Source organism: Vulpes vulpes, chromosome 13 (genome assembly GCF_048418805.1).
Source record: "Vulpes vulpes isolate BD-2025 chromosome 13, VulVul3, whole genome shotgun sequence".
NCBI lineage: Eukaryota > Metazoa > Chordata > Mammalia > Carnivora > Canidae > Vulpes > Vulpes vulpes.
Window position 1 is genome coordinate 20,776,048 of NC_132792.1, and position 13,046 is coordinate 20,789,093.

The window sequence follows — 13,046 nt, forward strand, 5'->3', positions numbered from 1 at the left end:
AATACTGATCTTTCTGCCATTTCACTTTAGACTAAAATTACTTTTTAGGATATGTTGGAAAAAGTTTGCTGCTTTAGAAAAAAAATGAGAAATCATGAAATTGCTAAACTATGCTCTGGGACCAAATGCTGGCTTTATGCTAAGATGTTTTGCAAAGAATTAGCAGCTTTAGAATCTTCCAAATCTACAGAGATTAATCAGCCTTTTTTTTTTTAAGATTGGCTAAAGTATAGTAATACTAAGAAAAAAAAATGTCTAAAAGCAATGATTATACTTTCTCCTTATTTAGATATAAGCCAGTAGTTGATCCACCACTGTGCTTCAGGCTTCCTTTAGTTATTAGGGTGATTTCCTCTTGCTAATTGTTTCCCAGAATAATTTTAGCACCACTCTGCTTTAGTTACCCCATCCCATGCCAAGAAAGCATCTATTTAGGAATCTCTGCCTCCGCATAGCTGGGATATTTTAGGCATGGTACTCTGACTAGGAGCTTAAGTCCAGGCCATGAGCTACTGACACCTGTTGAAAAGCACCAGGAGTTTTAATTTCTAAAATCTCCAGAATATTTTACATGTGCCAATTATGAGATCACTTTGTGTATCTCTCTCTTTTTTTTTTTTTTAAGGATTTTCTTTCTTTATTTGACAGAGAGCACAAACTGAGGGAGCAGAGGGAGGGAGAAATGGGCTCCCCACTTAGCAAGGTGCCCAAGGTGATGTGGGTCTCAATGAGGGGCTCCATCCCAAGACCCTGGGGTTATGATCTGGCGCTGCCGGCACTTAACCGACTGAGCCACCTAAGTGGCTCATTTCTTTTATTTAAGAAGCACATTTCTTTATTCATTAAGCACCTATTTAGTAGATGTCAAGGGATAGGCAGTATTCTAAGCTAAATATTAAGGAGATTTTTATTTGGAACACAACTGTCTTCTGCCGTGAAACTTGGGACTTCTTGTGTATGACAGTGACTGCATTTCTAACCACACACTGCCGTATTGGATTTCTACAAAATCCTGTAGACTTTATAGTGCTGTAGATGTGTTTTAATTTTCACACTAACACTTAAGCTTAAAGTAAAAGTACTGCTTTGCAACATAGACTCTTGGAATATGGGAAGCATATTTTGAACTATAAAATACTGCTGAGCAGGTTATAAGATACGCTGGAAGTGTTATTATTTAATTCTTATACTTTAGAGTGTTTGACCTAAATTCCTCTAGTTTCATATTCCTAAGTTCTTTTATTCACTTTACATTTGAGAGAAAATTCACAGCATTGTGCATTTGATGAGGCCTTTTTTTTTTTTTTTTGAGACAATTTTCCTAGTGTATATTAATGATCCTCCTGGAATGTCTGGTTCAGCAAATGAGAATTTCAGGACCTTTTGCCATTAAGTGATGGAAAATGGAGAGGAGACAAACCTGACTGAATTTTGCACCACCCCCCTGTACCCTTTCAAACACTTTTGACAGGCATGAAATCTCTTGTCTGTAATATGTTTAATATATTCTGTACATCACCGGAAAGAATGGGCACAGTTTTTATTTCAAAGTACAGTAAGCAAAATTCTCATTTTAAAATTTACAGTCTCTTTTTAATTTACAAACATGAAAATTAGAGTTAACTTTGGGGTGTTTTTTTTTTTTAAGCTAGTTCAAAAAGAAATTTTATATTCCCACTAGCAGTTTGTAAGAGAGAAAGCTTCTGTATATCCTCCTGGACTTCGGTGTTGCCATTATTTTTTATTTTAGGTCCTGCAATAGATGTGCAGTGATCTCTCATGGGTCTAAATTTGCTCTTAATGACTGGTGATGGTGAGCATCTTCTCATTCTTATTTGCCTTTGGTATGTCCTTTGAAATTTCTCTGCATTTATTTTGCCCATTTTCTAATTAGATTTTTTTTTCTTGAGTTTTTAGAGTTTTTTATTCTGGACCCAGGTCAGATATTTCATTTTCAATTTTTTTTTCCTATTTTGTGATGTATTTTTACATTTTCACTGAGCTCTTTAATAGAACAAAATTTCTTAATTTGATAAAGGCCAATTTATTGTTTTTTTTTTTTTTTTCCGCTTTATGGGACAGGTTTTGAGTGTTCTGTCTAAAAACTCTTACTAAGCTTTAGGTACCAAAGGGTTTTTTGTCTGTTTTTTTTCTAAAACTTTTATACTTTTACATTTAAGTCTGTAATTTAAAAAAGAAAGTTTGGGGTTTATTTTGAACTACTTTTATATAATGTGTGAGGTTTGAATCAAGGTCCCCGTCCCCCCCCCCCCCCACCACCACCATGGATGTTATCCACTCACCCAAGCACCATTTTTTTTTTTTAAATTCATAAACAGAGACAGAGGCAGAAACATAGGCAGAGGGAGAGGCAGGCTTGCTATAGGGAGCCTGATGTGAGAGACTCGATCCCAGGATCATGGGATTACCACCTGAGCCAAAGGCAGGCAGATGCTCAACCACTGAGCCACCCAGGTGCCCCATCCAAGCACCATTTGTTTAAAAGACTATCTTTTCCTCTTTGTCAAGCTGCTTCATCTTTGTGAAAAATCAGTTGGACTTATTTATGTAGATTTCTGGGTTCTCTGTCCTATTTTATTGATCTGTGTGTTTTTCACTCTGCCAAACAATGTTGACTTTTGTAACTATGTAAATCTTGAAATTAGTTAGACAAGTTCATCCCTCTGTGATTTTTTAAAAAGAAATAGTTTTAGCTATTCTCATTCCTTTGTCTTTCCATATAAATTTTATGAAATTGTCAGTGGCTATAAAGAAAACTCACTAGGATTTTGATAGATGTAATGTTAAGGTTTCTTTTAAAACTAAACATACACTTAATGTGCTACCTAGCAGTCATACGTCAGGACATTTGTCCCAGAGAAATGAAAACTTCACCAAAGTCTACATACATAGATATTTATAGCAGCTTTATTTTAGATAACCTCCAACTGGAAACAACCAAATATCCTTCAGTAGGTGATAGACAAAGCAAAGAAGTGGGATATCCATTTCATGCAGTGCTACTCAGTGATAAAAAGGAACATATATACTGTTAATAAATGCAACGACTTGGGTGGATCTCAAAGAGTGTCAGCAGAATCCAAAAGGTCATATGCTGTGTGATTCCATTTATATAATGTTCTCAAAGTGACAAAATTATATGAAGAACAGAGTGGTGGTTGGGGCTTAAGAATGGTAGAGAGGAAGGAATGGGTGTGACAAAAAAGGATAGGAAAGGGAGAGTTTTGTGTTAATGAACTAATTTTGCATTTTATTCTCACACAGTGGAGGTTACAGAAGTCTGCACATGTGATAAAATGACAGAATTATACATACACATTGCACCATTGTCACTGCCCTGGTTTGGCACTATATGTAAAATGTCATCATGGGGCAAACTGGTTAAAGAGTAAATGGGACCTCTCTGTACTATTTCTGGGACTCCTGTGAATCTGTAATTATTTCCAGATCAAAGATGTTTTAAAAATGTTTGAGTACTTTTCATTTACTACGGGTGTTCCTTAGTTTATTTCTGTAAAAATGTTACATCTTATTCCAGTGATGGGGCATCTTAGAAAGAAATTTATCTGGCAAAATAGACTTTTTAAGTCTTCTGTGAAAGAGGGAGGGTAAGGGAACTATCAACACAAGAAATCTAGGAAACATGCACAGTTAGTATACTCTCCAAGCTGGAGTTTTTAGGCTGCCTTTTATTCTTTTTCATATTATTATTATTATATGTATTAATACATAGCTTGCTGAAAGAAAAATATGAATAACCCCTGCTTTTCTACTAAGACTAATTCATTCATAAGATAAGTGTTACACTATCATTTTTCTGAATTTAGTGTTTTAGTTATAACTGGACATGTGCTTTTAACTTCCTGAGTTGGTAAAACCGTATACATAATAGTTTTTAAGCCTCAGTTTTTCTAAACTACTCACCTGTAAAATGGGACCAACCCACCTGCTTATCTTTATTTGGTACCTACAGCATGAAATGTTTATTATATCACAGTGCTTGTCATGAGGTAGCAGTTATTATATCAGTCTAGTGGAGTATCAATTATTAATGGGGTTCTAAAAATAGAAATTTGGGTATTGATTAATATCTGTGCCTGAGTGTTTTTTCTTCTTGGACATACTTTTCTTGCCATAAAGAATATATTTATGTAGCTTTTGGACAGAGGCAGACTCCACAGTCAGTAATCAGGACAGGATGAAATATGCACATTTGATGGAACTTCAAAATGAACAAGAGTTTCTTTGGTGACAACTTTAAAAAAAAAACTGGTACTTCTGTTTGGAGTATGAAAGTGATTTGACTCTTGTTCCTTTCCCCCTTCAGCTCTTAATTTTTTGGGGTTCTTGCCCTCTCAAAGCTAAGCAATAGGTGTTTTTTTTTTTTTTTTTTTTTAAGATTGTATTTATTAGTTCGAGAGAGAGAGAGGCAGAGACACAGGCGGAAGGAGAAGCAGGCTCCATGCCGGGAGCCTGATGCAGGACTCGATCCCCGGACCCCAGGATCACACCCTGGGCCAAAGGCAGGTGCTGAACTGCTGAGCCACCCAGGGATCCCCAATAGGTGGTTTTTTTAAATGAGTATTGTACCTAACTCAAACCTTTCATAGTTCTCATATTAAAAAGAATTGGAAACTATTTTATTTTCAGATTTCTTATATATATTGATAAGTCTTTGTTTTCATATGGTGTTTATATTAACTTTTTTTCCTTTTCAGTTTTCCTCCTGTTTCATAACCAGCCGGAACAATGTTCTACGCACATTTTGTCCTCAGTAAGAGAGGGCCTCTGGCCAAAATTTGGCTAGCGGCCCACTGGGATAAGAAGCTAACCAAAGCCCATGTGTTTGAGTGTAATTTAGAGAGCAGTGTGGAGAGTATCATCTCACCAAAGGTATGATTGATGTTGATATTTTTATTCACCTTGTCAATTGTTTATTGATATGTAAGATAGAATTCTGTGAAACACCTTTTTAGGTTGGCATCTCTGTATATTGGAGGCAAAGAAAAGTTTATAGTATTCCCTTTAAAAAGTTCTCCGAGTGCACAGATATTTTCTTTGCCTATTTCCATGGTAGATAAATATGACGTCAGGCAGTACCCAGATATTTTATATTTTTCTTTCTAGATGTTTTTGTACTTAAATACGTATATAGATGTTACTAATTTGAGAATTTACAAAATAATCAAAAAGACGATGCGTTAATTAGGAAATGTTACAGAGATCAGATCTAATTATCTTACCCACTTAATAAATAGTGTCCATAACACTTGTTCCTCCTCAGCTCTACGGGCCTACTTGCTGTCTCTTGATATCCAGCTTCTTCCTGTCTCAAAACTTATACTTGCTGTGCTCTTTCCTAAATAGTTAATTACTCTGTTTTCCACTAGAATGGAAGCCTCATGAATATCCTTACCTTACCTACTTTGTTGACTGATCTGTGCTGAGAGGATCTTTTATTGACATCCTCCAAAACTGTTCTGTGAAGCAGTGGTTTTCACCCTTGAATTTCACAAATAGTGTAACTGGAAATAATCCAGTGTTTTTTTTGTTGCCAAGAAAGAACTTTTAGAACATGCAGACACAATTAAATCTATTGACATCATTAGCACTTCATTGAAAAACAGATATATTGACTTCAAAAAATGTATACAGACTGATCTCAGAGGAAAAGTCCTTAAATACGGTTTTTATGTATCCATGCATATCGTGCCTATTTTAAAGGTCTTTTCCTGGACCTTGTATTAACGTATACATGCGTCCATTGTCCTATTGAGAAAACATTCCAGATCACAGCTGTCTGGACCAGCGTTGGGAGCTACTCTTAGAACTGGCAGTTTGGATGGTGCTGGCTGCCATAACATGTTAAATAAGAGTAGTTCTTTATTGCTGAAAGAGCAGGAGGATCTCAAAGGAATAAAGCTGGGATATAGAAAAGACTTATTTAGAAAAATAGTGTGGGAAAAGATGTTACAGGTGAAAAAGTGAAAATTTGTATTTGTTATTAGCTAATTATAAAGCTTCCATCTGTCTATGGAATTTAGGCTGGTTTTAGAACTATAGTAGGTGGAGTTTATTGCTATAAAGGACATTTCTGTCATGTTATATCTCAGACAATATTAAAATGAAAACTTTACAAGCAGAAAAATAGGTGATCTTTAGTCTTACCACGTAGAGAAACCTTTTAGTGTTTTGGTATGCCTTCTAAAATGTGCGCATGTTCTTTACACAGTTTTTCACCTTACTGTATGTATACACAGCTTTATTATATGTTTTGTAACATAGGCTGCATTCACAAAAAGCTCTGTTCATAGCTTTATCATTTTTAATGTTGCATTATACACTGTTACAGTCGCTTATCCACAGAATTTAAATACAAAAAAATGGGAACAGACTTGACAGAAATTGAAGTGAAGTCACTTGTGTATTCATATATTCAGTGTAGAATCACTAACATGTAGGATTATTGGAAAGTGCTCTAAATAGATGTTGCTGGGAATGTCTTAATATGTATCTCATGCTCTGCATTATCTTTATGATCAAAAAAGCCTCTGAATTCCAAAACATATTTGGCCCCTAGGATTTAAAGTTAAAGGATTATGGACCTCTAATTCATTGTTGTGATTGTACATGATTTATTTTACCAGTCTCTTTTTTGGGTAGTCTATATTTTTTCCTAATTTCTTGAATTTTAATTCCTCTGGTCTTGTACAGTGCAACCATTAAATTATCCAAAGTTTTCTCTAGGTAGTAGGACTACAGGTTTATTTTCCTCTTTTATTATTTTTTTAAACTATTGAATAAATAAACACTGCTTGCAAAATCTTTTGTTCACATCTGTGTCTTTTTGTTTTTTGACTCCCAGGTTAATTTTTATGTGATGTTAGAATATGTCAAAACCAGTATTACATAGAGAAGCTTCGTTTTCAGTGGTGTTTTGTTCCCATCTGTAAGTTTTTCCTTAATGTTAATGCTTAGGAATATAATTGATGGGCCAGGTGTGATAATAGAGATTTCTGATATGCATTATAGTTTGGCTCTGTGGGGAGATAGTGCCAGTTTGCTCTGCTGGTTGAATTGTATGAGAATATGATATTTTCTACTTTTTATAGATAGGCTTACTGAGTTAAGTGAATGAAAAGAAGTCGAGCTCTTTTTTTGAAATTAGTATGTGTGACTAATCTTTAACACCCATTGATATTGAGGGTGATTTGGCTTAAAAGGATGACAAATTTTTTAATAGTATGTGCAGAGTACTTTGTACTCTGTTAGGGGTGCTACAAAAGAGTACAAGACAATCTTATATATGAAGGTGTCTGCCAGTAGCCACAAAGCAAGGCATATGGTTCAGGAATAATATCAAAAACTGTGACGTATGTGTGAGAGAGAGAATAACTTAACCATTTCTATGTAGGTTATTTGATTGATCCTGTTTTATTTTGATAGACTGTAAAGATATTTCCACAGAGTGAACTGACCTGAATATTTCTAATGTTTGCTCTTGCTGTGTGGTTCTCATTAGGGATGAATGTTGGGTTAGTTGTTTAGAACAAGTGTCAGACATATATAGCTCAGTTGTAACTGTGTGCCTTCTGCCCCTCCTAACCCCAACCCTCTGTTGGAACAGCCATAGGTAACCTCTGTAGAGTTTTCTCTGGATATATTATAACCTGTGTTCCTTACAACACCGACACTCATAACACACTAGATCCCATATAAGCGTTGATTGAGATCTACCTTGAAAAAAAAAAAAAAACAGGATGAGGGAGTATATTTTGTTGTGAAGAAAGATGATTATCCTTGATCAGTTAGTTTGCCTTCCAGTCAGCTGATAAAACTAAGTGAAAAATGGCTTAATGGAAAGTTAACAGTCTTACTTAACCAGAAGTTTAGAAAAAGGAAGATTTAGGATTAGTTGAGCAGTTCGATGGTGTCATTCATCTAAGGACTCACTGATTTTTTTTTTTTTTTTTAAGATTTAATTATTTTTAGAGAGAGGGTGGGGGTAGAGGAAGAGGGAAAGAGAGTCCTAAGCCAGCTTTGCACTGAGCATGGAGCCTTACCACAGGGCTTGATCTCACAGCACAGCCCTGGGATCATGATCTGAGCTGAAACCAAGAATTGGAATGCTCAACCAGCTGACCCACCTAGGCACCCCAGGACTCCTCAATCTTATGTTGGCTTCTTGTCCTTACACTCACGGCCTGTGACTACGAGCAGCTCCAAACCCCAGCCTGCACACAAGAAGGGAGAAGAAAGAGGCAGACATTCTCCTTGTACTGGGAAAATCTTTCTCAGAACTGACCTACTTCATGCTTCTTTTTTGTTGGTTGAGCTGGGTTATGTGCCCATTCGAGAAGCATTAGTAAGGAAGAATGAGACAGTTCTTCAAGGCTGGGGACATTCACTTCCCAAACAAAAATCAGAGTTCCTTAGCCAGCAAAGAGCAATGGCTCTGGATTTGGCAACCACAAATGCTCCATATTCCTTAAAGTACTTATGACAACAATTTCTGGAATGCCTTAGTACCTGCTTCATAGCTGCCTTCTTATCTGTGTTAACTGGTGAATTACTGACAATCTGTTCTTTGTGACTACTCAGCTTTTACTACAGGTAAAGGCATAAATAAAGTAAAATAGAAGTGATTATAAGGTAACTTCATTTTTTTTGTATTTTTTTTTATTGGAGTTTGATTTGCCAATATAGAGTATAACACCCATTGCTCATCCCGTCAAGTGCCCCCCCCCAGTGCCCATCACCCAGTCACCCCATCCCAATGCCAGCCGCCCCTTCTACTACCCCTTGTTGGTTTCCCAGAGTTAGGAGTCTGTCATGTTCTGTCTCCCTCTCTGATATTTCCCACTCATTTACTCTCTCTCCTTTTCCCTTTAAACCCTTTGACTATTTTTTATATTCCCTGAATGAATAAAACCGTATAATGTTTGTTCTTCTCTGGTTGACTTACCTCACTCAGCATGATACCCTCCAGTTCTATCAATGGTGAAGCAAATGGTGGGTATTTGTCGTTTCTAATGGCTGAGGAATATTCCATTGTATACATAGACCAAGCTTCTTTATCCATTCATCTTTTGATGGATACCGAGGCTCCTTCCACAGTTTGGCTCTTGTGGACATTGCTGCTATAAACATCGGGGTGCAGGTGTCCTGGCGTTTCACTGCATCTGTATCTTTGGGGTAAATCCCCAGCAGTGCAATTGCTAGGTCATAGGGCAGTTCTATTTTTAACTCTTTGAGGAACCTCCACACAGTTTTCCAGAGTGGCTGTACCAGTTCACATTCCCACCAACAGGCAAGAGGGTTCCCCTTTCTCCACATCCTCTCCAACATTTGTTGTTTCCTGTCTTCTTAATTTTCCCCATTCTCGCTGGTGTGAGGTGGTATCTCATTGTGGTTTTGATTTGTATTTCGCTGATGGCCTGTGATGCGGAGCATTTTCTCATGTGCTTGTTGGCCATGTCTGTGTCTTCCTTGGTGAAATTTCTGTTCATGTCTTTTGCCCATTTCATGATTGGATTGTTTGTTTCTTTGCTGTTGAGTTTCATAAGTTCTTTATAGATCTTGGATACTAGCCCTTTATCTGATAGGTCATTTGCAAACATCTCCCATTCTGTAGGTTGTCTTTTAGTTGACTGTATCCTTTGCTGTGCAAAAGTTTCTTATCTTGATGAAGTCCCAATAGTTCATTTTTGCTTTTGTTTCCCTTGCCTTCAAAGATGTATCTTGCAAGAAGTTGCTGTGGCCAAGTTCAAAAAGGGTGTATCCTGTGTTCTCTAGGATTTTGATGGATTCTTGTCTCACATTTAGATCTTTCATCCATTTTAAGTTTATCGCTGTGTATGGTGTAAGAGAATGGCCATGTTTCATTCTTCTGCACGTGGCTGTCCAACGTTCCCAGCACCATTTATTGAAGAGACTGTACTTTTTGCAGTGGATATTCTTTCCTGCTTTGTCAAATATTAGTTGACCATAGAGTTGAAGGCCCATTTCTGGGTTCTCTATTCTGTTCCATTGATCTATGTGCCTGTTTTTGTGCCAGTAGCACACTGTCTTGATGACCACAGCTTTGTAGTACCACCTGAAATCTGGCATTGTGATGCCCCCGGCTCTGGTTTTCTTTTTCAATATTCCCCTGGCTATTTGGGGTCTTTTCTGATTCCACACAAATCTTAAGATGATTTGTTCCAACTCTGTGAAGAAAGTCCATGGTATTTTGATAAGGGATTGCATTGAATGTGTCAATTGCCCTGGGTAGCATTGACATTTTCACAATATTAACTCTTCCAATCCATGAGCATGGAATATTTTTCCATCTGTGTCTTCCTCAATTTCTTTCAGAAGTGTTCTGTAGTTTTTAGGGTATAGATCCTTTACTTCTTTGGTTAGGTTTATTCCTAGGTATCTTATGCTTTTGGGTGCAATTGTAAATGGGATTGATTCCTTAATTTCTCTTTCTTCAGTCTCATTGTTACTGTATAGAAATGCCACTGATTTCTGGGCATTGATTTTGTGTCCTGCCACTCTGCCGAATTGCTGTATGAGTTCTAGCAATCTTGAGGTTTTCTATGTACAGTATCATGTCATCTGCAAAGAAGGAGAGTTTGACTTTTTTGCCAATTTGAATGCCTTTTATTTCTTTTTGTTGCCTGATTGCTGAGGCTAGGACTTCTAGTACTATGTTGAATAGCATTGGTAAGAGTGGACGTTCGTGTCGTGTTCCTGATCTTATGGGAAAGGCTCCCAGTGTTTCCCCATTGATAATGATACTTGCTTTGAGCTTTACATAGGTGGCTTTTAAGATGCTGAGGAATGTTCTCTCTATCCCTATACTCTGAAGAGTTTTGATCAGGAATGAATGCTGTATTTTGTCAAATGCTTTCTCTGCATCTACTGAGAGGATCACATGGTTCTTGTTTTTTCTCTTGTTGATATGATCTATCACGTTGATTGTTTTACGAATGTTGAACCCCCCATGCATCCCAGAGATAAATCCCACTTGGTCATGGTGAATAATCTTCGTAATGTACTGTTGGATCCTGTTGGCTAGTATCTTGTTGAGAATTTTTGCATCCGTGTTCATCAGGGATATTGATCTATAATTCTCCTTTTTGGTGGGGTCTTTGTCTGGTTTTGGAATTAAGGTGATGCTGGTCTCATAAAACGAGTTTAGAAGTATTCCATCCTATAAGGTAACTTCAAATAAATGATCAAAAGTATAAAGAGATAAAGTAAAAGCCGCCTATAAATTGCACAAAATACAAGCTTTGCAGTATGATTACCTCTAAAACCAAAATATTACCTTTATAAATTAGATTAATATTCATGTTTTATTCATAGGTGAAGATGGCACTACGAACATCAGGACATCTCTTACTGGGAGTAGTTCGAATCTATCACAGAAAAGCCAAATACCTCCTTGCAGACTGTAATGAAGCATTCATTAAGATAAAGATGGCTTTTCGGCCAGGTATTGTTGACTTTTTTTTTTTAAAACCTTGGAAGTTCTGTAGTGTGAAAAACTGCAAAACATACACTTGTTTTAATTGTAGTACAAAGAACCCTTCAAAAATAGGGCAACACTTGGAGAAGCAGCAGTTCAAGGGAAGAAATCCATGTCTCATGCATTTGGAATTATAAGAATCACTCTTTTTTTTAACCTTTTTTCATCAGCTTTTGTAGAACTAAGAGTTGAAAGCTTATAAATAATAATAAATAAATAGACAGGAAAAATGTTGAAAGCTAATTGTTACATGATTTTTTAAAAAAAATATAGCTCAGAAAAGAAAATCTTAGGATTTAAAAGTGTTTTTCTTGAATAATTTTAGCATATTCTTAAAATTCACTTTTAACTTGAGGCTTTTATTAAATGTTCTCTGTAGTTTTTTTTATGTTTTATCTAATGATTGGTTCTAAAACTGGACTTTAACAACCAAATTTCCATCTCCATAGATGATAACTAGGGCATTTATCTGAATTCATGTATTGTCTTACAATTTTTTAAAGCACTGATGACATTTTAATGTAATTAAAATAATCAAAGCATAAGAGAGATGGCCTTATACAGTAGTTTCTGCTGAGGTTATATGTTAGTACTTTATTTTAATATATGAATAGTGAAGTTTTTTAGATCTAAGATTTTGTTTAAAAGTAAGGTATTCATACAGATGGCTAAGGAGACACATGAAAAGAAGCTTAATATCACTCATCAGGGAAATACAGATCAAAACTACAATGAGATATCACATCTGTCGGAATGGCTAAAATCAACAACATGGGAAACAACAGATACTGACAAGGATGCAGAGAAAGGGGAACCCTCTTGCACTGTTGGTGGGAATGCAAACTGGTGTGGCCATTCTGAAAAACAATATGGAGGTTCCTCAAAAGGTTAAAAATAGAACTATCTTATGATCCAGCAATTGTAGGACTTGCTATTTACCTAAAGAATACAAGAATACTAATTTAAAGGGCTCGATGCACCCCGGTGTTTTAGCAGCATTATCTACAATAGCCAAACATGGAAAGAGAGCCCAGATGTTCGTTGACTGATGAATGGATAAAGAAGTGGGTGTGTGTGTGTGTGTATACGTGCACAACGAAATACTCTTCAGCCATCAGAAAGAATGAAATCTTGCCATTTGCAATGATCTGGATGGAGCTAGAGTGTTAGCTAGCTTATGCTAAGCGAAATAAGTCAGGAAAAGGCAAATACCATGATTCCACTTAATGTGGAATTCAAAAGACAAAACAGGTGAAGAAATGGGAAAGGTAAAAAAAAAAAAAAGGAGAATGCAAACCATAAGAAACTCAGCTATAGAAAACAGGCTTCCTGGATGGGAGGTGGGTTTGAGGGGGGTGGTTAAATGGGAGGTGGGTATTACGGAGGACACTGGTTAGATATAAGTGTTATATATAGGTGATGAATCACTAAATTCTCCTGAAACTAATATTACACTATGTGTTCACTAACTGGAATTTATATAAAAATCTAAAAACCAAAGATGTTT

General features: G+C 36.4%; 1 protein-coding gene across 2 annotated transcripts in view; it reads left to right on the forward strand.

The window, feature by feature from the left end:
• The window catches only part of RAD21 (RAD21 cohesin complex component), a 30,447-nt gene that overhangs the window by 3,443 nt on the left and 13,958 nt on the right, over nt 1-13,046 (forward strand). For both annotated transcript variants that reach the window (XM_072734025.1, XM_072734026.1), the window contains exons 2-3: nt 4,740-4,914; nt 11,377-11,506. In XM_072734025.1, the coding sequence (XP_072590126.1) occupies nt 4,771-4,914; nt 11,377-11,506 (274 nt within the window). In that variant the 5' untranslated portion in view covers nt 4,740-4,770. The remainder of the gene's footprint in view (nt 1-4,739; nt 4,915-11,376; nt 11,507-13,046) is intronic.